This window comes from Falco cherrug, chromosome 4, assembly GCF_023634085.1.
Source record: "Falco cherrug isolate bFalChe1 chromosome 4, bFalChe1.pri, whole genome shotgun sequence".
NCBI classification, from domain to species: Eukaryota; Metazoa; Chordata; class Aves; order Falconiformes; family Falconidae; genus Falco; species Falco cherrug.
In genome coordinates, this window is record NC_073700.1 from 80,049,470 (window position 1) to 80,071,725 (window position 22,256).

At 39.8% G+C, this 22,256-nt stretch overlaps 1 protein-coding gene across 1 annotated transcript in view; it reads left to right on the forward strand.

The window, feature by feature from the left end:
• The first annotated feature begins 1,077 nt into the window (after positions 1 to 1,077).
• Positions 1,078 to 22,256, forward strand: part of PHF14 (PHD finger protein 14) — a 173,923-nt gene continuing 152,744 nt past the window's right edge. The window contains exons 1-4 of the mRNA XM_055706704.1: positions 1,078 to 1,226; positions 1,749 to 1,859; positions 15,901 to 16,550; positions 21,358 to 21,502. Of these exons, the coding sequence (XP_055562679.1) occupies position 1,226; positions 1,749 to 1,859; positions 15,901 to 16,550; positions 21,358 to 21,502 (907 nt within the window). The 5' untranslated portion in view covers positions 1,078 to 1,225. The remainder of the gene's footprint in view (positions 1,227 to 1,748; positions 1,860 to 15,900; positions 16,551 to 21,357; positions 21,503 to 22,256) is intronic.

Genomic DNA, 22,256 nt, shown 5'->3' on the forward strand with positions numbered 1-22,256 from the left:
AAAATTATTATTGAAAGTATTTCAGATCTATAATTACATCATCTGCCAATCAGTCATCTCTGTGCTCTATTTAAAAAAAGATGACTAATACACCCATAACATACTACCTCTGCAATACCAAGAGGAGTTTTGGCTATGGGAAGGCTTGTGTGGGTAGCGCAGGCAGCGCTGTGCTAAACATACCACAGGCTCTTATGGACTGTGTAATTGCCAAACTTTATGTTCCCTCCACACTTCATCATTGAACTAGTTTGACCCTACTTGCATTTGTTCGTGATTAAACACACAACTTCCAATAACGCTCTTACAATTCTGTTGCAGGCGTTCATGTTTAGCACTGTTCTTGATCCTCAAGCTTTTGAAGCCATACCAGTGTGTGAGAGCACCAATTCTTTAGGATGTTCCCACTCTCCCAATTACAGAAACAAGTTCGGAGAAAAAGCCAATAAACGGATTATTCCCTCAGATTTTTTAAAGTACTTTATAAAGGTTTGCGAGGCTGGGAGGGAACTGGCCGTGCACAGGGGCCGTGGTGGCTCTTGTGATGGAGGCGGCATTGGGACTCTTTGCTAAAGGCAAGGGCCCTGCCGTGCTCTCCCTTGCCATCCACCTCTCCCCGCTGGGTTCTGCCCTTGGCTCCTGGACTCGTGTTGATGTGGTCAAACAAAAATCCCTGGCGTGCCTCCCCCCCGCTCCTCCAAATGAAATGGCTTGCTATTTTTCAAGACTGCAAGAATGAACTTCACAATGCAACGAAGCCCACACGGAACTCGGCGCTCAGAACTGGGGTTAAATAAAGCAGTTTCACACGGCTCCGCTCCCGCACAGGGAACCGCGGCGGTGCCAGACGGGGCGCTCAGCTGGCTCTCCTAACGGAGATCCGGAGCAGGCACCCCTGGGAGGGAACCGGCCTGCGCAAACGCCGCGCATCCCGAGCCCCTGCCCGCGGGAGGGGCCGCTCCGTGCCGCCGGGGCGGCGGGCGGCGGCGGCGGCGGGGGACGAGCGCTGCCCCCTCCTGGCTTCACCTGGCGCGGCGCAGGCGCGCTCAGGCCGCGCAGGCGCGGCGGGCCCGGCGGCGCAGGCGCAGCAGCGGGACCGGCCGCCGCGGGCGGGCGGGCGCGGGTCTGCATCCGGGTCGCCGCCGTGCCCATTGTCTGGGGAAGGGGCCCGGCGGCTCTTCACCCCAGGGCCCCTGCCCGCCCGCTGCTCACCTGCGCAGGCTTTAGTAAGTGATCCCCGGCGGCGCCTCCCGCCCCTGCCCCGGGGAGACGCCGGGGTGCCCGCGGAGCGCCCCCGCCGCGCTCCCGCCCCCTCCTCAGGGCGGCCCGCCGCGTCGCCGTGCCTCTGGCGGCCCTGGCTGCTCTCTCCCCGCGCCTCTCGCCGCTGGCGCTGATGGGTCACGCCAGGCTGCTGCGTCTGGCGGTGCCGGTGGCTCAGGGGGCCTCAGGCCACCCCTGTGTCCGCCCAGCCCCCCGGGGTTCCCGCCGGTGCCCGTTCCCCGGCACGACGGGAGCAGCGCGGCCCCGCTGTGGGCCCGCCCGCGCCGGTGTGCCGGCCGCCGCTCCCGCCCGCGCCGGCTGCGGGACCCCCGCCACTCGCACCTGCCGCCCGCGCTTCGGGCGCCGTGGCCGAGGCTGCCCCAGCCTGTCACGGCCCTTCTGCCTTTCCTTTTAATTTAAATACCTTCAGCGACGCCGAGTTCTCATTATGCCACAAAGTAACAATACTATGGTTTTTTTCCCTGCAGTGGACCGCAGTTCGAAGAGGAGACAAGTGAAGCCTTTGGCAGCTTCGCTGCTGGAAGCTTTAGATTATGATAGCTCTGATGACAGTGATTTTAAAGTTGGAGATGCTTCAGGTAAATATGCTTCTTCATCTCCTTGGTTAAGAACTACCTCGGTTTTGTTTTATGGTTGCTCATTTAATATCATACGGGAGACAGAATGCTGTAAGTGAACTGTTGGGACTTGGAACCACTTGAAGTTCGTTGACTGGATTGGATAACTTGCAATTCCTATGCTGTGGATAAGAAACAACTGATTAAACAAAACATCCATACAGTATTTCAATTGCAGTTAATTTTTTCTTAACAGAATTTTCATGATTTCCAAGTTTTGGCAGCAGCATTTGAATAGCTTCTGTGCTGACTGTCTCAGCTATATTTACTGATTTTTATTTCTTCAAAGAAGAGATAATTTTTGAAATATTCACTGCATTTAGTATTAAAATAACATTCTAAAGCCATTCTGTTTTGAATCAGTCTGGGTAATAGTTTGTTTTGGGCTTAAGAACTTGCCTCTTTCTCAAGGTTAGTTCCACTTGGTGAGTCAGAAGCTTAAGCGGAAAGATAATCTTTTCAGGTTTTTACTGTTTGTTACTGTAGACAAGGTGTCCACTCAGATAGCTATGCATAAAGGTGTTCACATTTCATACTAGAAGGAATGCCTTGCTTCAGACTCTTTTTGTTCTGCAGGCTTTTCTGTGTGTACAGGTTCCTGTATCTGCAGTGAACATCCACAGAAACCAAAAGTAAACAAGATGCCAAAAAAAAAAAAGAATAAATTCAAATATATTGGAAGGAAGGGAAAGAAAGGGCAGGAACATGTTTGTGAATAAACTGCACATGATGTTCAGTGGCATATGCTCAGGGAAATAAGCAAAGAGATCCAAGATGTGTAAGATTTAAGGGAACCATTATGACAGCTCGTCAAATAACTTCACTTTGTTATTCCTGCACTGGGGTTGCTGATCTATGCTTTCATGTGGCTGTATCATGCAAAAATATTCCCAATCTCCATTTAAAGGCTTATTTTTTAACATCTGGCAAACTCCTGCTTATTAATGAACCTAAAAACGCTTAATAATTTCTGCAGTGCCAGTTTTAAGATAAGTCCTAATGCTTTTTGTTTTCTTCCCCCCAAGCCTAGGCATATTTCCCTTGATTTGTCTGCTAGAAGCAGGCTGCGGTGACTTGAGAGAGTAAGACTGATGTTATCTTACCGATCTCATGCTAAGATTTTTGGGGGCCTGTTTAATTTACCTTTTAAACCTTGTTTTAGGGTTTTTTGATCTTTCTTTTGAGTAAGGCCATTGCCTGTTGAAAAGAAAGTTTGCCATAAAAAGTAATGATTTTTAGTTCCCAAAGAAAATCTCTCTATTCTGGAACAGTGGTGTAAGCAGGATTTAAGGTAAAAGGAAAACTGGAAATGGAGTATGGGAGAACGGACACATAATTCAGACCAATATATTATTTGATTAAAAGACAATCAGTAATTAATAAAACATAAGGGATAAAGCTTCCTGACTCAACTATGTCTAAATGGAGAGGATTCACTTGTAATTGATGCCCTTTTTGACTTTTAGGGTATGGTATGTGCATGTGGGGGGTGGTCAGTGTCCAGTCTGACAGTATTTTAATGTCAGTTTCACTTTGAGGAAGTTGGCTGGGTTTTCCCTTAAAAAAACAACATTGAATTGAAACAAGCATATGAGTTAACCCACAAGTTTTTATGAATATGAGATGCAGTAAGAATTTGAGAAGTAAGTACCTTAGGAAAGAGTCGGCATTTCTGAATTTTTGTATTCAGTCTCCTGATGCCTTGGTAAATTTTTTTCATTACATACAAAATGTTTTTATAATTGCTGTTTGGTGTTCATATATCTCATCTTGCACTGTTTTAACGTTTCAGAAGCTGTATCTATCACTTACAGTAGAAATTAATGTTCTGTTTAATAAAATTTAAAATTTGGTGAAAACACTTTGAAATAGCAGCAGAGTTTGGCATTTTACACTTCATTCAAAGATTTTCAGTATGACAGGAGAAAGTTGTGATGGTTTGGAGAACCTGGGGAATAGAAAGTTATTAAACATGTAACCTCTTAAGTTGAAAGAAAAAAGAAACATTTCTTATTTGTATTACAAAGTTCTGTTTCAAATATTCTACAAGTGTTTATTTAACATCTGTGCTGATTTAAAATGAAGCTGTTACAACATAGCCTTGAATTTGGTTGTACCTAGTCCATTTAGATTTGGATGAAAGAAGTGGTAAAACAAAAAAACCTTTTTTTACACACACACATGTATATAAATAAAAATAATTTTGAAGTTTTATATATATATATATATAAATGTGTGTAGATGCACAAACAAACCTACTAGACAAATTCTGGATTGTTGCTAATGGAAAACAGGTTTTCCTTTTTTGCACTGTGGATTCTGCCTTCAAAGCATAATGTTTATTTCTCCAGTACAGGCAGGGCTGTTGCTCTTTTTCTTCTTTCAATGGCTGTAGAGGTCTCTCCACACGCAGCCTGTTGCAAATCAGTGTTTAGTATTTGTTTGAATTCAGAATTTCATTGCATAGTTTGCTTACAAAGGGAAACAGTTGTGACAGAAGGAAGAAGCAGTCTTTCTGCATTGAAAATGACCATAACTTCCACTCATGCACTCAGAAAAGTCCTGTAAGTATGGTGATTTCACAGCTCTGCAATGTATATTTGATTCACAAATGCACATATAGGTGTTTAAAAAAACAGAACCAATTTGAAAATTGAAAGTTAAATTTAAAGGACTTTAAATACTGAATTAAAAGAATTCTGAAGTTGTTTACTCTCTGTTGAATATGTTGCATCGATGTGTATGAGCTTCAGGATGTTAACTGATATGTGCTGGTAGGTGATAGTGTGGAGGTCTAGGAGGACTGAGCCTTGAACATTTTAAGCTTTTACGCATGTTCATTGTTCTGTCAGATTTCTGGGAATATGAGATGGAGTGAGGATTTGAGAAGTTGCTATTAAGTACTTTAGGAAGGAGTCGGCATTTCTCAATTTTTGTATTCAGAGTCCTGATGCCTTGGTAAAATTTTCATTACAGAAAACATTTATAACCACCTAACCACCATTTCCAACAAAAAAAAAGAAAATATCCATAGGAGATATGGCCTTTGCTTACAGTGTAGTTAGTTTCTTTTCTTTTGGATTTAGGTCACCAACAGGCAATTACTGCCTTTTCCATTTTAAAGATCTTATCATTCTGACATCTCTTTAGGGAAACTGATTTTAGAACTGTTATAGTCTTTTAAATTTACTTTACATAAATAGTTTTCAGGCCTGTGGGCTTTTCATTATATAATACTGAATGAAGTAATTTTTTAATGGCTTCTCTGTTTCTGCATAATAGAAAGTATTAATGCCATATTTTGAAGTACTGTATTTTTCTGGGTTTTATAAACATCTTGAAAATTTGTTCCTTGAGTAAGAATGTCATGTAATCTTTATGTGGGATCAGTCAAAACCCCTGCCCCTTTGGAATCAGAACGTACAAATACAGGTGCTGTAATATACTCAACTGAAATTTTTAAATAATATGTTTCACAGTACGGATCAGTTATTTGAAGTTTTGCTTTTAAGTTAACGAGAGCATACTTTGGGTATTTTGTTGGTGGTTTTTTTTTTCCTTTAATGAGAGCAGCTGGAGGTATACTGATGTCAGAAAACAGTGTAGAATAATTCGCAGCAGGATTCCAAAGCAAGGATTTACCACTTTCTTTTCTCTATTTGGTGGAGTTGGTCAGTTTTGGCAGCTCATATCTGAAATTGAAATGATGCAGAGAAATGTTGTGTGGTCCCTGAACAATAACGATGTGTGACTTTAAAGACTGGCTTTCTATCTCAGTGTAGCTAAGAAGAGCATAGCTGAATGCGGCCTTGAAGAACTGGGTTCTGTCACTACTGGTGCAAGTCTTGTAGACTCAAATTTTTAGAGACATTTGTAAATGTTTGGGGTTTTGGTGTTGAGTGTGGAGCCTGACTTGCATAACTACTATGTACTGTTACTGCAAATGAGGTCAGTAGGAGCTCTGTTTAAAATACGTAATGATCTATATAAATGCATATATTAGGTATTCTGAAAAAAATGTGACTTGATCTAGAAATAAAAAGTTGCAATTATCTTTCTGTAATTCGTTTTCTCTTAGCACAATGGAGATTCCACTTTTGCTTTCCTGTACAGGATATTGTAATATAAAGGTTTGTGAAGCAGCAAAATACTGTAGTGGTAAACGCTACTGAAATATTGATGAAAAAACTCATACATTTGCTTTTGAGAATAAACTGAAGTGATATGCCGTAGAAGAGCTGTAGGGTGTTTCAATAGACAGCAAAGGTAAGATAAATTATCATAAAGCTAATAATTAGTAAATTATCACATAATTGCACTCTCTTAATTGTTACGATTATTTAAAAACTTGACTTTGCTGCTGTAATGTGTAGTCCCTCAGAGTGGAATTCCCAAGGGCTTTTCCCCATTGAGAAAATGGAAAATACGGGCATTATGTTCTCTTGCGTTATCTTCATCCCAAGTGAGATCTTTTATCTGTACAGATGTCTGCCACTTGAAGTAACACTTTGGAGTGACTGACGAGCATTTTGAACTTGCATTCTCTTTGGAAACACCCGAGTTTTTGGTTCTTCCATGTGTTTACTGACAGGAGTAATGTAACAGAAATCTAGGCTTTCATTCCAGTGTCCGGGCAGGGTGGATTTAGTGATGGGATGACATTATTTTTTGTTGTTTTCCTCTTATTGTGACTCTGTGCCTTGTCTTTACAGTCTCTGTCCCTTACCAGAACCCTTGCTCACCAGTTCAGTGTCATTCTACTTGTTCAGTCAGCCTTGAACAGCATTTTCATGGTCTCCTACTTTACTACTCTGTCTTGCATCTCCTCTTTTTTGTGCGTATGTCCATCTCTTGTTATTTCCTGCCACATGGAGAAGATTCTTCTGTGCTTTGTTACCTGCAGTGTGGTGGATGGTCTGTTTGCAGCCTGGCTACTTCTGAGAGTCTAGACATGATCAGTGAGGATGGAATGTTTCAGGTGTTCCTTGAGCATATGCTTGTTACAGTGTCTCAGAGACTTAGACTTAGCATGTCCAACCTACATGTTCAGCAGTCTCCCAGATGTCACTTTCTTTGTATAAGATGTGAAGCTCTTACGAGTTTCTTGGAAAAAATATATATTCTAGCTCACTATTCAATAATTTGTATTGGAATCAATTTTTTTGGATTATTTAGGACTGCAGCTTTGCTGAGGGAAGACATGGGATATGGACTACTTCATCCCAAAGAAGTAAAGTTTGGTAACATTAAAAATGAAGAAGGTGAGAAATGTCAAGCAAATTCAAGACATAGGATAGCCAGTTCCATCTGTGTTATCTAACATTGGATATAAGGCAGTTCACAACAACTGAAGTCAAAAGTTGGCAACCTTTAGTTTTGAGTGCTTTTATGGCTTGAATAGACATCTACTGAAACACTGTGTGATATAATTAATGCTAGTGATACCATTATTCACTAATGCAGAAATGAGGAAACGGCTTACTAAACTTCCATTTATGTTTCTCTTCCATCCTTTTTTTTTTGTTAAATTAAACACTTCTGAAACAAGTGTAATCACAGATCAGTGTTCAGTTTCATTTCCTACTCTGCCCAGTCTACATCTGCAGGTAATACGGATTAGATACTTTCTTTCAAAACATGATTTGAGAAGTGAATTTCACTCCTTAGATCAGTAATATTGTAATCTGTATTGGTTTTGTTTTGTATGTTCTTAATCATGTTAACTTTGGATGGTTCCATTTGGTTTTAACTGCCAGCATTACCAGTGTTGAATTTCCACTAGTCTACCGATGTTTAATCTTTATACTTGGCAAAATAGCTTAGAAAGCCAGTGGTGTATATCTAACTGATGTTAGATTCTCTTTGAAGTTATGTTTTAAGTGAAGCATTAAGCCTTCTCAGTTCTTACTTTCAGTATAGTTATGTCAGTCTTAACATAATGGACCTCTGTGGCTTTAGTCTAATAGACAATTGTGATCAGGATTTTGCTGGTTATGTGACTCTGCCTTTAACAATCTAAAAGTTCATATTTTCCATTTATGATCTAGGTTTTCCTGCCTTATTTTTACATTCGGTTATTAATATCAGAAGTTTTAAGCATTTCCTTAAGGTATTTTTGAGTCTTTAGAATTATTTGCAATTTCTAGATCAGATGTACAGGAAGTCCAGCTCCTTTTACACATATGGTGTAGCACATGCGCAAAGGAGTTTTTGTGACTTGAGCTGTTCCTGCAAGGAGATTTATGGGCAGAGGTTGTTGCCAAAAAACACTTTCTGCAACGCTTTCCACTTTCCCTGTCTGTCAGGATGCAGACATGTCTGGGTGAGGGATTGTCTATGGTGTTTAACATGTGTTTTAGGAGACATGCCTGCGTAATTTCATGTTGTCATGTCAAAGACTTTTTTTGTCTGCCTTGTGACTGGGAGAAAGGAGGCTAAGGGATCACTAGACGGGGTGATGGTGATGGAATGGATTTAACCTCCAAAAGAATGAAACTCACTTGTATCCTGTTTTTTGTTACCACCCTCGAAAAGAGGGTACTGTGAAGCATGCTGTGGGCTGGATAACTTGTTACAACGGTTCCTGTAGATTATTATTGAACAATATTATTTAGTAGAAGTAACTTAAGGCATGGTAGTTGTTTTCTGTATTGCATGCTTAGTTTTTCATTTTTTTTACTCCTTTTCAATGTTCCAGAATCCTAGATTGTATTCTTCATATGTAGCTTTGAGCACCTGGGTAAAGGCTTAACCAGATGAGACTCAGTGGAAAAAACCACAGCTTTCTAAAATTATTCCAGATGCTTCTCTTCTGCTATCTAGAGTTGGTTAGGCTTTGTTAGTGGAAGAGGCAAGCCCAAGATTGAGTCTGTGATTCCCTGTAAGTAGGTTATTCTTCAGAGTTCACTTATAAACAAGCAATAAAGCTGCTTTTACAGAGTTACTTGTTAAGCTTAATACTGCATGGACATGGAAGAATCAGGCAGTCTTCTGTGAGTGGGTGGCCATGTACCTGTGTAGCATTTACTGTCTATATACATGAATTCTGTTAGAATTTAAAAAAAAAAATAAAAATCATGAGGTACCATGTTTAAACTTGCTTGTAAAATGGTCCTGAAAAACTCTGGGAGGATTTTTTTTAACTGCTGTAGTGATTTGGGTTTTGAAGTCTTTTGCATAATACATATTATACAAGACTTAGCTGATGTGGAGATTAGTAGTTACTTTTGTTTATCTTTATTACTCTTTTTCTTATGTTAATTCTGGAGCATAATGTTCCATCCTGGAGAATTCCTCTCAGAATTATCCTCTTTGGATTTGACTGCCACCTGCTGTTGTGCTTGGTAAAGCTAAAGATCCAAAGTGTACAGGAATAAATGATGCCTGTCTTACAACTGTTCTCTCATATTTGTTCACAGTGGAACTCTATCTTCTTCACTGTTTGATGGCATATCTGGCCCCATCTTTCATTGAGAGTAGCTTGACTTCTCTCCCATAGGGAATAACAAGATACGGTTGCCAATTTGAAAGAGTAATTTTTTAGAAATTTCTTTCAAGGAGAAAATTGTATACTACAGCCTCTTCCTAACTGAAAGTGCATCTGACAGAACACCACCTGCAAAAATAGCTGTTATCACAGAATAGCTCCTTCTAGAAAAGCACCTATCACAGCGGATGCATTCAGACAGAAGAGCGATATCCCTTACTATAGGTGTCTCTGGTGTGTACATGCATGTAGAAAAGAGTACAAAGCATTATGTGCAGGCAGAAGGCAAAGAGAATTTGAAGAAGTGAATTAAACTATGTTTATTTGTCCTCTGCTTTATATTGTTTGCATGGCATAAAGCAGTTAGTATTCTCAGTGCTGTAGTATTGATGTACCATAATCACTGTTGGTAGAGTGGTGCTAAAGGTTAAACTATACACAGACTAAGATTCCCCCCAAAAATGACATGCAGACTTAAATTTACAAGAAAACTAAGCATATTTAGAAATGGAACAGCACAGTTAAAGCATCCAAACAAAATGCTGTAATGGAGTTATGGTGGGAAAGTGAAACAAAACGGTATAAGGTAACTTAAAAATCCAGTTAAATTAATTTCAACATGGTAAAACCATATACTTCCTATTTACAGTGAGACAAGTAGTGCACATTGACACTCAACCTGTGAAATAAGATACAAAAATGCATTTTGCTTTTAAACATACATATGACATTTAATCTATAATATAAATGCCTAGTGTGAGAGTCTAGCTTTAGGAGTTGTAAAGTGTTTATGAGAGCTGCCAAACATCATAGAATCATAGAATCATTTAGGTTGGAAAAGACCTTTGAGATCAAGTCCAACTGTTAAGCTAGCACTGCCAAGTGTACCATTAAACCGTGTCCGCAAGTGCTATGCTATGTTAAATACGTCCAGGGATGGTGACAGAACTGCTTCCCTGGGTGGCCTGTTCCAATGCCTGACAACCTTTTCAGTGAAGAACGTTTTCCTGATATCCAATCTAAATCTCCCCTGGTGTAACTTGAGGCTGTTTCCTCTTGTCCTGTTGCTTGTTATCTGGGAGAAGAGACTGACCCCTACCTGTCTACAGCCTCCTTTCAGAGCCTTCCCTGAGCCTCCTTTTCTCCAGTTCCCACAGCTGCTCCTCATAAGAACTGTTCTCTAGACCCCTCACCAGCTTTGTTACCATTCTTTGGATACACTCCAGCACCTCAGTGTCATGTAGTGAGGCACCCGAAACTGAACAAAGTATTTGAGGTGCAGCCTCACCAGTACCGAATACAGAGGGATGATCACTTCCCTAGTCCTGCTGACCACACTATTTCTGATACCAGCCAGGATGCTACTGACCTTCTTGGCCACCTCAAGCACACTGCTGGCTCATACTCGGCCAACTGTCAACCAATACCTCCAGGTCCTTTTCCACCGAGCAGCTTTCCAGCCACTCTTCCCCAAGCCTGTAGAGTTGCATGGGGTTGTTGTGACCCACCTGACACTTCTCCTTGTTGTACATCATACAGTTGGCTTTGGCCTGTTAATCCAGCCTGTCCAGATCCTCCTATAGAGCTTTCCTACCTTCAAGCAGATCAATGCTCCTGCCCAGCTTGGTGTTGTCTGCAATCTTACTGTGGGTGCACTCGATCCCCTTGTCCACGCTATTGATAAAGATATTAAACAGAACTGGCCCTAGTACTGAGCCCTGGGAACACCACTTGTGACTGGCCACCAACTGGATGTATCTCTGTTCACCACCCCTCTTTGTGCTTGGCCATCCAGCCAGTTTGTAACCCAGCAAAGAGTACCCATCCAAACCGTGAGCAGCCAGTTTCTTCAGGAGAATGCTGTTCTGGAAATGGTGTCAAAGGCTTTGCTAAAGCCTAGGTAGACAACATCCACAACCTTTCCCTCCTCATCCACTAGGCAGGACACCTTGTCTTAGAATGAGGTCAGGTTAGTCAAGCAGGACTTGCCTTTCATAAAACTTTCATAAAACTGACTTGGCCTGATCACCTGGTTGTCCTGTATGTGCTGTGTGGTGGCACTCTGGATGGTTTGCTCTGTAACCTTCCCCGGCACCAAGGTCAGGCTGACAGGCCTGTAGTTCCCCAGATCCTCTTTCCAGCCCTTCTTGTAGATGGGCATCACATTGGCTAACTTCCAGTCTTCTGGGACCCCGCTAGTTACCCAGGACTGTTGATAAATGACAGAAAGTGGCTTAGTGTGTGATGTGGAGCCTGAATCAGGTGCAGCTTTGTGCCTTCTTAACTCAACCTGAACAGCCTTTCCACACATCCTGCCAAGGGCCCTACAATGGATGATAGGCATGGCCTTTTTGGTTAAAAACAAAATGGGGGAATTGTAGAGGAATGAAGGCAGTGGGTTGATTTGCATTGATAATATGCAGCTGTGGCCTTGCCTCAGCGGCAGTGGGTTGATTGAGATGGATGATGTGCAGCTGTAGCTTGTTCTGATAAGTAGTTTAATAACACTGAGGATTGTGGGAGAGGTGGTTGAATGTAGGAGGAGCAGTGTGGTCTGACCTTTGGAGGAAGAAGAAACAGCATGGGTAGTGGGATCTGACTGATGGTGAAACCCTTGTTGCAGCCTCCTAGTTTGTTTTTGCTGCAACAGGTGAGCACTTCCACCAGCTCCCTCAGTACCCCTGGGTGGATTCTGTCTGGTCCCATAGGCTTGTGTGTGTCTTAGTGGTGCAGCAGGTTGCTAATCATTTCCCCTTGGATTATGGAGGCTTCATTCTGCTCCCCATCCCTGTCTTCCAGCTCAGGGGGCTGGGTAGCCAGGGAACAGCTGATCTTACTATTGAGACTGAGGCAAAGGTGGTATTAAGTTCCTCAGCCTTTTCCTCATTCTTTGTCACTGTGTTTCCTCCCACATTCAATAAAGGATGGAGGGTCTCCTTGGCACTCCTTTTGTTGCTGATGTATTTGTAGTAACATATTGTATTGTCTTTTATGGCAGTAGCCAGATTAAGTTCTAGTTGGGCTTTGTCCCTTCTAATTTTCTCCCTATGTAACCTTAAGACATCCTTATGTTAATCTGGAGTTGCCTGCCCCTTCTTCCAAAGGTCATAAACTCTCCTGTTGTTTCCTGAGTTCCAGCCAAAGCTCTCTGTTCAACCAGGCTGGTCTTCTTCCCTGCCAGCTTGTCTTTTGGCACATGGGAATGGCCTCCCTTTAAGATTTTCTTCTTGAAGAATGCCCACCCTCCTTGGACTCTTTTGCCCTTCAGAACTGTGTCCCAAGGGACTCTGCCAACCAGGCTGTTAAACAGGCCAAAGTTGGCCCTCTGGAAATCCAAGGTAGCGGTTCTGCTGACCCCCATCCTTACTTCTTTGAGAACTGAAAACTATAATTTTTTGGTCGCTGTGCCTAAGACAACCTCCAACCATCATATCACCTACGTGTCCTTCTCTGTTCACAAACAGCAGGTCCAGCGAGGCGCCTTCCCTAGTTGGCTTCTCACCAGCTCTGTCAAGAAGGTATGTTCCACACATTCCAGGAACCTCCTAGGCTGTTTCCTCTCCGCTGTATTGCATTTCCAGCAGACGCCTGGTAAGTTGAGGTGCCCCATGAGAACAAGGGCTAGCAACTGTGAGACTTCTCCCAGCTGCTTACAGACTATTTCATCTGCCTCTTCATCCTGGTTGGGTGATCTATAACAGATGGCCACCAGGATATCGGCCTTGTTGGCCTTCCACTTGATTCTTACCCACAAACACTCAGCCCTGTCGTCACCATCATTAAACTCTAGACAATCAAAATGCTCTCTAACGTAGGGGGTTACCCCACCGCCTTTCCTTCCTTGCTTGTGCCTCCTGAGGAGTTTATAGCCATCCATTGCAGCACTCCAGTTGTGCGAGTCATCCCACAGTGTGTCTGTGATGGCGACTATGTCGTGGTTTCCCTGCTGCACAATGGCTTCCATGTCCTGCTTGTTGCCCAGTGGTGTTGATGCACATCAGCTGGGCTACTGATCCGACCGCCTTTTTTGGATGTAGAAGCCCTAATTGCTGTGTGACCATTCTCCGGCACTTCCATGGTTTCTAACACATCAATAACCTTTGCGTCTTTGCTGCCACATGGATCTTCATTCCCTACCTCCACGGCAGACAGAAGAACCTTGCTAGCACACTGTCCCTCAAACACTGGCATGCTGCTCCCAGGTTTTATTACTTTCCCCCTTCAAATCAAATTTAAAACTCTTTCAGTGAGCCCTGCTATCTTGTGTGCAAAGATCCTTTTCATGCTTTGAGGCAGGTGTACCCTGTCTCTTGCCAGCGGGCCTGCTGACCCACAATCAAGACCCCCAAAATTCTGCCAGTGACACCAGATTTGGACAGAATGGTTTTGGTTGCAAAGGACCTTTAAAGATCATCTAGGCCAAGCCCCTGCTGTGAACTGGAACATCTGTCACTAGATCAGGTTGCTCAAAGCCCCATCCAACCTGATCTTGAACGCTCCTAGTGATAGGGAATCCACATCGTCTCTGGGCAACCTCTTCCAGGGTTTCACCACTCTTATTGTAAAAGGTTTCTTCCTTGTGTACAATCTAAACCTTGCCGTCTTTCAGGTTAAAACCGGTCTTCCTTTATCTGTCAGTACAGGCCTTGGTAGAAAGTCTCTTTCTTATAAGCCTCCTTTATATACCATAAGGCTGTGATAAGGTCTCCCTGGAGCCTTGTCTTCAATAAGCAGAACAACCCAAGTCTCTCAGCCTTTCTTCATAGGAAAGGTGTTTCAGCTATCTGTCCATTTTCGTGGCCTTTCTCTGGACCCCGTGTAACAGGCCTATGAATACATATCCAAACAAAGCTACTGTAATGTTAAAAGAATTTTTCAGTTTGCATAGTAGTTAATATTTGTTTTTATTTCCTAGGCATGCCTGAAGAGTGTTCTGATATTTCAAAACTTCAGTGAATGATGTTGTACTTCCATTACTACCATTAAGGCCGGTAGGCGTAGGGAAATGACTGATTTACTCTCTTCTCAAAAGACTGTACAGTAACTTATGTTACTGCATTCTCTCTCCCCTCCCTCCCTCTCCCCCTCCCCCTGGCTCTATAAAGTTTAGAACATTTGCAGGAAACTTTTACTTTCTATTAGCTTGTAAGAGGACTGTTAACTTTACTGTCCTCATCAGTAGTAGTAGTGGTGATGGATTTATTTTTTTGTGGATAATTATGTGGTCTCCTCATCAGATATTTCCACATACAGGTATACGCAGAGAAAGACAAAACTGACCATTATGTCAAAGTAACAAGTGAGTTACTGGCTAGTCATAGTGTTCTGTGGGATGGAAATAAATGCCATGTGAAGTGTGTTAGCACACTGGCCCCATTGTTTATTTAGCTGTGTACAGAGATGGATGTCCAAAGAAATTCTTTATGTAAGGTAAAAGAGTTGTGGGGTTTTGTGTGGTGACTGAATTAAGAATTTTTTAAAAAATTTTCAAGTCTGAACGTGTTTCTTCTTTATATCTATGTGACAGTGTGCCTCAAGAACTTGGTGATGGCTCTGGACAAAATGAAAACTAGGCATAGCCTTACTGATCCCTGTGTTGGATCAAGCAACCTTGTATTTTCTTGTTAATTTTAAAAAATATTTTCAGAGGTTTTCTTCATTAAAACTAATACTGTAAATGAAAGGTAGTAGGTGAATATAAGTTGAAAGATAGTAAAGGTGGATGAGGTTTATAAAATTTAACAAGTTCACTTGCCATTTTTTTCAGTATTTTTTTGCATGTACTTAATAGTACAGTTGCCTTATTTTTGTAATTGTTTTTTCATACAAATCCTCTTCTGCTCTTTTCTATTGCACAGATTGGCCTGTGCTAATGGAAGTAGTGACTACATAGAGAACAGTACCTACCTTGTGAGTGGTATAAGGTTAGAATTCGTGCATTTGTTGTGCAGCTGCAACACTGAATGAGTCATAGTTTATGTGGGATTAATAAGTGAAATGAAAAATTAAAAGAGCCCCCAAATCTAGAAAGACAAACGTATATTAAAAATGAAGGTGTGGGATTATTCATACTATTGGTAGTACTTGTTACATAAACTCTTCATTTTGTAATTTCAAACCTCTTCTATTGGATAGCTATTTTATTTTGAAGATTTAGAAAGCAACTCCAAAAATTAAAAACTGGAATGCTCTTTCTTTAAGATGTGACTTCACATGGAAATTATTCTGTGCTACTGCTTATTGTTAATATGAGCTGCAGTTCAAAGGAACATTTAACCTTCATTTAATAAATTCTGCCATCTTTTTTTTGCCATCTTAAAATGCACTCATGTTTAACAGATTCTCAACATACCACTCGAAATAGCAGTGTTTGGACACCAGCTGAAAAAATAGGTGGAATACCTTATGAGGGAGGAACATGCATCATTCTTTTGTTTAGCAACTTGCTTCAACAGATTTTATTTTTGGGGGTACATTTGTGTCGGAACTTTTTTTAAATTTTCATATGCTCAACAGATTCTGAAGGAAGTGGTCATGGGAGTGAAGATGCATCAAAGGACAGTGGTGAAGGTTCCTGTTCTGAATCAGAAGAAAATATCTTGGAGGAGGAACCAGCAGAAGAGAAAGTAGAAGAACAACAGCCAAAAAGCTCCACTGAAGAAGAAGTGCCAACAGCAGATAAAGAGGTGATTAAAACTGAAAAGAAAGAGCAAGAAGATGAAGAAGAAAAGCCAAAAAAGAAGAAAGAGAAGGAGAAAGCAGCTGAACCTGATGCTGTGGCTGATGAGCAAACAAATGAGCCAAAAAAATGGAATTTGCGCAGGAACCGACCTTTGCTGGATTTTGTGTCAATGGAAGAACTAAATGATATGGATGACTATGATAGTGAAGATGACAATGACTGGCGGCCTACTGCTGAGAAAAAAAAAGGAAAAAATGCACTGCGAAAAGAGGGGAGTGATGGAGATAACGAGGACGATGAAGATGATGGGAGCGGAAGTGATGAGGATGACAATGATGAGGAAGGTAATGAAGAAGATAATAGCAGCACGGCTAGTGATGGAGGATCAAAGAAGAAGAAGACTAAAGTTCTTAACAGGAATAATGCAGATGATGAGGAATTGACAAATGATAGCCTGGCTCTTTCACAAAGCAAGAGTAATGAGGTAGTGCAACCAACTTTCTATAATATATCTGTTGACAAAATGGAAACTACTCCCCAGTAGCTATTCTGTTAATTTGAAAGGTTAAACTGATTGGCTGGAATTGTGTTTACAGGGATAAGCGAAGCAGCAAAATCGTGCTAAATGAGCACTGCATATTGAGTAATCTTGCTTGGACCATTTGGCCAATCTAATGCCACTAAAGGCAATAGAGAGACTTCTCTTGGGTTTAGAGGGGGTTGGATTAGTTTTAACACAAATAGGAGGTCCAATATGCAAATCAACATGTATTAGTGAGACTTTGAGTTCTCTTTTAGCGTAATTGTTGCATATCTGTAATGTCGTAAAAGTTAAAAGCATCTGTGACATATTCATAATATAGCTAAATGATAGATTATTCTTTATCTTAGCCCTTCTTTTGTGACAAACAGCAAAGTCTGAACACTAAGTATTCACTGACGGAAGAATCCTAAGTTAAGAAATGTGCACACTGGGTTTAAAATCAAATAGGATAATTGTGATAATTTATGTTGGGCTTGCTTTTAATGCTCACAAATGAAGTAATTTCTTACAGTACTAAACCACATTTGGGAACTAATATTATATTAAATATCTTCTGATTGCAGAATATGAAAATTATCCAAGTGTTTGGTAATGCCATTTTTTTTCCCCTGTGCACAATTACAGTTGCCTTGAAGGTTGTGCCTGTGGAAGAATTAAGATATTAGGCTGTCAAGGTGGTTGACTTCATATCCTGCAGTAGCAAAATTCTGAACAAAGTAAAAAGAGTTGCTGTAAAATCTACATTCAATTTTCAGGAAATAATTGCAATGTCAACATAACATTTGAAAAATGCTAGTGGTATGACACTATTTAAAGTTTTGCTGTTCCTTTTAATCTTTATTTTAACGTGTAAAATGGCAGGAAGCTAAACATTATTCAGAGGAATCAGTTGTCTCTGTTTCAGATACTTTGTTTTTTATTTTATATATATGTACACATATATATGATTACAAATGAACTGTGCTGTTTTAATTACTAGTAATAATTGTGACTGGAAAAAAATATAAATCTGTTGGGTTTTTAAAAAAAATTTTGCATAGGCATCTTCTTTTACTGTCTAGCTCTGTAATTCTAGTATTGTTACCCGTATTCTCTTGGCTCAGGAGCTGAAAGTGTTCTGCCAGTCCTGATGATCAGACCTTCAAACAGAGATAGGCAATTTTCTTTCAGTGTTTCCCATATCAGAATGGGGGTGTGAGTCTGCATTCTTAGGGATGTGTTCTTGAATATGTCCATAATTTCTATTGGCTTGAAAAGTTAGGCCTGTTTCAGAAATCCAGAGCGCTCTCTGATGTGTCTTTTGCGAAGTTTCTTAATATGCATGGGCCTCAGATTCTGTTCTTGCCTTGGATTTAGGACATTGATCAAAAGATAAAAACAAAGTTTGAAAATTTGAAGTTCAAATTATAATTTTGTACCTGATAATTTATCTTTACTGCATGTAAAGCAAAGTACTGATTATGAACAGGACTGTAACAAGGAGTCTTTCAACAGTGAGTATCTTAGAGTGGATTATAGATTAATTTTTAGATTGATACTCAACTGTGTGAGTATAGCAGTAGTATTTCCACTACTACAATATTTTAAAATAGTTTAAAAAAAAAAGTAAAAAGTCTTGTCTAGTAGACAAATCTCACAAAATCTCATTACACTGCAGAAGTTAAGTTCTAAGAAAGCCAAATGTCTGAATGTATAATTAATTTATGAAATAATGTTCCAAGTAATTAACTCTGAACATGTTGTCATATCCTTAATATGCATTCTTCCTTTATTTACTTTTTGGGGGTGGGTGTTGGAGTGGGTTATTTGTTGGGGTTTTTTTCTGTGTGATTTTTATTTTATTTTTTCTACAATTTACAAAAATATTTTGAGGTTTGCATATACACTATTTTAACCTGTGCTGTAATGAAATACTATGTGCTTTTCTGCTGTATTAAGCACAGAATGTAAACTTAGATTTCTTTTCTAGGGTCAGGCATCATTAGTAGATAAATGGTGCTTTTCTGTTTTTATAATTGCTACCACTTTATGGGATTCTTCTGTTCTCAGTGTGGTTGTGTTTTGTTTTTTTTTTAATTATTCCTTTAAACTTCAAAGTATATAGGCATATAGTTTGAAATGCTCACTTTCTTCATTAACACCACAGAAATGGAAATTATGTAGTGATTCAGCTAAAATCCTTTCTCTCACTTGGGTAGGGAACAGGACTTGTTCAGGAGTTGGCAGCAGTCATCACCTCTATGTAGAAGTTCCCATGCTTTAGACAAGTAGGGTCAGCTTCTGGGATAGGGTCTTTCAGGTGCTTACATGGACTAAGTAAGGGAGGGCAGCATGTTCAGATCACTCCCTTTCCATGTCTGCATAGAAATAGTTACTGTACTGTCCTGTTTGACCTGTTGGCTGTCTTCACACAAGGTAAACAATAATGGATGGGGATCCTAACATTAGATCCAAATTTGTTGCCCTTCCATCATTGCCTGGTGTGGGGTTTTTTTTTTTGCCCATGTTTGCATATGTTCGCACTGCCTAAATAGCTAGCCTTATTTCAGTGTGGCTTTTACAGTGCAACTTTGTTTATTTAATTTAAAGTAATAGTTTGTTTTTTGGTTTCTTGGTTTTTTTTCTTCTTTTTTTTTTCATTACCAGACCTTGGGCTTCTGTAACAGTAGAAGTAGCAGATTTCTTTTACACTTCTCTTAGTGAAGACAAATAACAGTTAAAGTTGAAGGTATTGTCAGAAAAAAGCTGACTGCTGTAGAGTTGTGAGGTGCATCTGAGAAGCCTATGACGTTGCACAATTAATCTGCCAGAGTTAGGCACTGTAATGCCATTTTCCTGTCTATAATGTGAATGGTAAGCTACACATGGGTATTTTGAATTATGATGGGGCACAGTATTTTTGAAAAAAATGTGCAGGTTTCTTGCTTTCCTCAAAATGCTTTGCAACTTTGTCCTAAAAGGAGGATATTGGAAGAAATGCTCCATAAATCTGATCTCTGTAGTAGAGAATCTTGTATTTTTCACATTAGTTGCCTTCCTGTAAGCTAGCATGACCATGTAAATGGTGGTATAATCTTTCATTTTCAGTTCTAGATGAGTGTTTTGTTCTTTTATACATCATGTTTCCTTACATTGTTTAGAGAAAATGGATGGGAGATCCAGAAGCGTTTCCTAAGCTATAAGTATGTGTTTGACCTTTCCTGGGTCAAAAACATTGTAAGAAGCCACTTCTGTTAATTCAGGTAAAGTATTTGAGCCCAGCTGTAGGTGGTAAGGATTTTTTACCCCTTTATCTTGCTGTACCCTCTAAATACCTGCCCAGATAAACCTAAAGTACAAAGAAACTTTGCAAATGATTTACTGAAAAATCAGCGTAGAGACTTACTATAACAGATTGAGAGCCTATCATGAAATAATTCCATAGATTGATGTGAGAATAGAAGAACGTTGAGGAAGAACATCCACTTGAGGTAGCATTCCTGATATTTTTATCTGCTTATGCTACACAGGCATAGTATTGGTTCTGTGTTTTATGGCATAAATGGGGGGGGGGGGGGGTTAGAATGAGAAAAACATGCTTGAGAGCGCATCTTCCACCTTAATTTAGTTAGTTTTTTTTTTTTTTCCCTCGTAGGATACCACAGCAGTTTTGGAATATTCTGAGATCTCTGACCCTTTGAATGGATGCCATTTAGGCTTGAACTGTTAGCCTCTGCTCTAAAAATATTACTATTTCTTTATACTGCAATGATCATTTTTCACTAGTATGCCTGATTTCACGCTTCCCTATATGCCTTCCTATCACCAGTGAAAGTAGTTTAAGCTCAGTGTTTGCTTTTAGTATAAAAACAAAAGAAAATGTATGGAAGCCGTGAAACTTTGCAGAAGAGACAGTGGCTGTATCTCAATGAAAATAATAAGAAACCTCAGTGGTGTTTCTGAAAATACTTAAATTTACATACAGATTTATTTGGTTTGTGAAACACTTTTCTGTGTTTCCTTAGAGAAATTCCCTATTAAAAGCCACATTCTTCTTTGGTGATGTAGTTCATATTGAAGGTTGCCAAAACAGAGCAATGTACTTGTTCTGCAGATCATTACTCCTGTATATAATCACAAGAAATAAGTTGTTACAGTTTTAATAATTCATATGGTTTTGCATAAAGACATGTAAATTTGCATTACAAAAAACCCAGAATCAGGTTGAAAATTTGTTGTATTTTATGTAGGTGAAAACTTGGCAGGCTTCTGTTAGTAGCTTATTTTCAGATTTTTCAGATCCATGTGACTTATTTTTGGAAGGCGCAAATTGAGGAAAATTAAGCAACTTTTCTGAATATTGGGACATTTGAAGATCATCTTTGGCCTTGGTGGTGGTTGGGTTTTTGGTTTTTTTTTTGCTTTTGAATGGTTTCTAAGGTGTGTTTTCCTTTTTGTAGAACATAAATGGTTTAAAGACATGTATGTTTCTGTCTGAGGAAATAAGACCCTTCTCTGGCCTTTGGATATTAACAGATCTGTAGGTATACTGAGATCAGATTGTATCCATCCTTTCTCCCAGTTCTTATATTTATGTATAAAGTTTTTTAATGTCTTGACAACAAAGAAGCTTTTAGTCTTGTGAAAATAATTTTCCATCTTTTTTTGTTTGTTGTTCAAAATTTGAACAAATAACAGATCTTGTGTTTGTTTTAAATAAAACTGAAGTTCCTGGCATAATCCATGTGTCTTCATTTTTCAATATTAGGATTCACTGATCCTTGAGAAGTCTCAAAATTGGAGTTCGCAGAAAATGGACCATATTTTGATTTGTTGCGTTTGTCTTGGCGATAACAGTGAAGATGCTGATGAAATAATCCAGTGTGACAACTGTGGAATAACAGTGCATGAAGGTAATACAACCCTTCATTCTCATTGTGGGAGGAAAGCATATACTTTGCTTTTAATAAAATTTTGACTTGCTGTCTTCAAAAAAAACAAAGCCTTTTTTTTTATAATACTACATAAATCATTTTTAGCTGTGAAACATCCATTTTCTACTTTAGCGAAACAAATATAAGCAATTACAGGACTGGATGCGGTCTACAGATACCTATATAATGAATTACAGTCTGCAAGTATTGGAGCTATACATTGTATTTTCAGGGCTTTAGGATATTATATCAAATGTATTTTTGTCTTATCTGTTTCAGTATATGAATTTGATTGCATAACTGGGCTACAAGATCATGAGAATGGGAGGCCTTCTAAAAGGAAAGGTTTTTTTTACATATATTTTTGCTGCATCAAAAAGGCAGAGAGAAGGGGAGGAGCAACAACAGGAATTGTCTGTGGCATTTAGTTACAAGTGAAAATAGCTCGTCTTGGGCTTTCTCATGATTTTCACTGACAATTTGAAATGGAGAAATTTTAAAGTTAAAGCATACTCAAATCGTTGTTTTGCTAATTCCTTCAAAATCTAATCTGTGTGTATGTTACAAATGTAGGAGGTCTGGTTTTAAAGAAACATTTCTGGAATAATTCTTAGGTGAGCATATGGAATTTTAACAGCCATGTATGAAAGATGAGTCTATTGTGTATTGCTGCTCTTTCTCTTAAGGATGGAAGGTAGGGTAGATACTAACACAAGGAGACATACCTTATTCT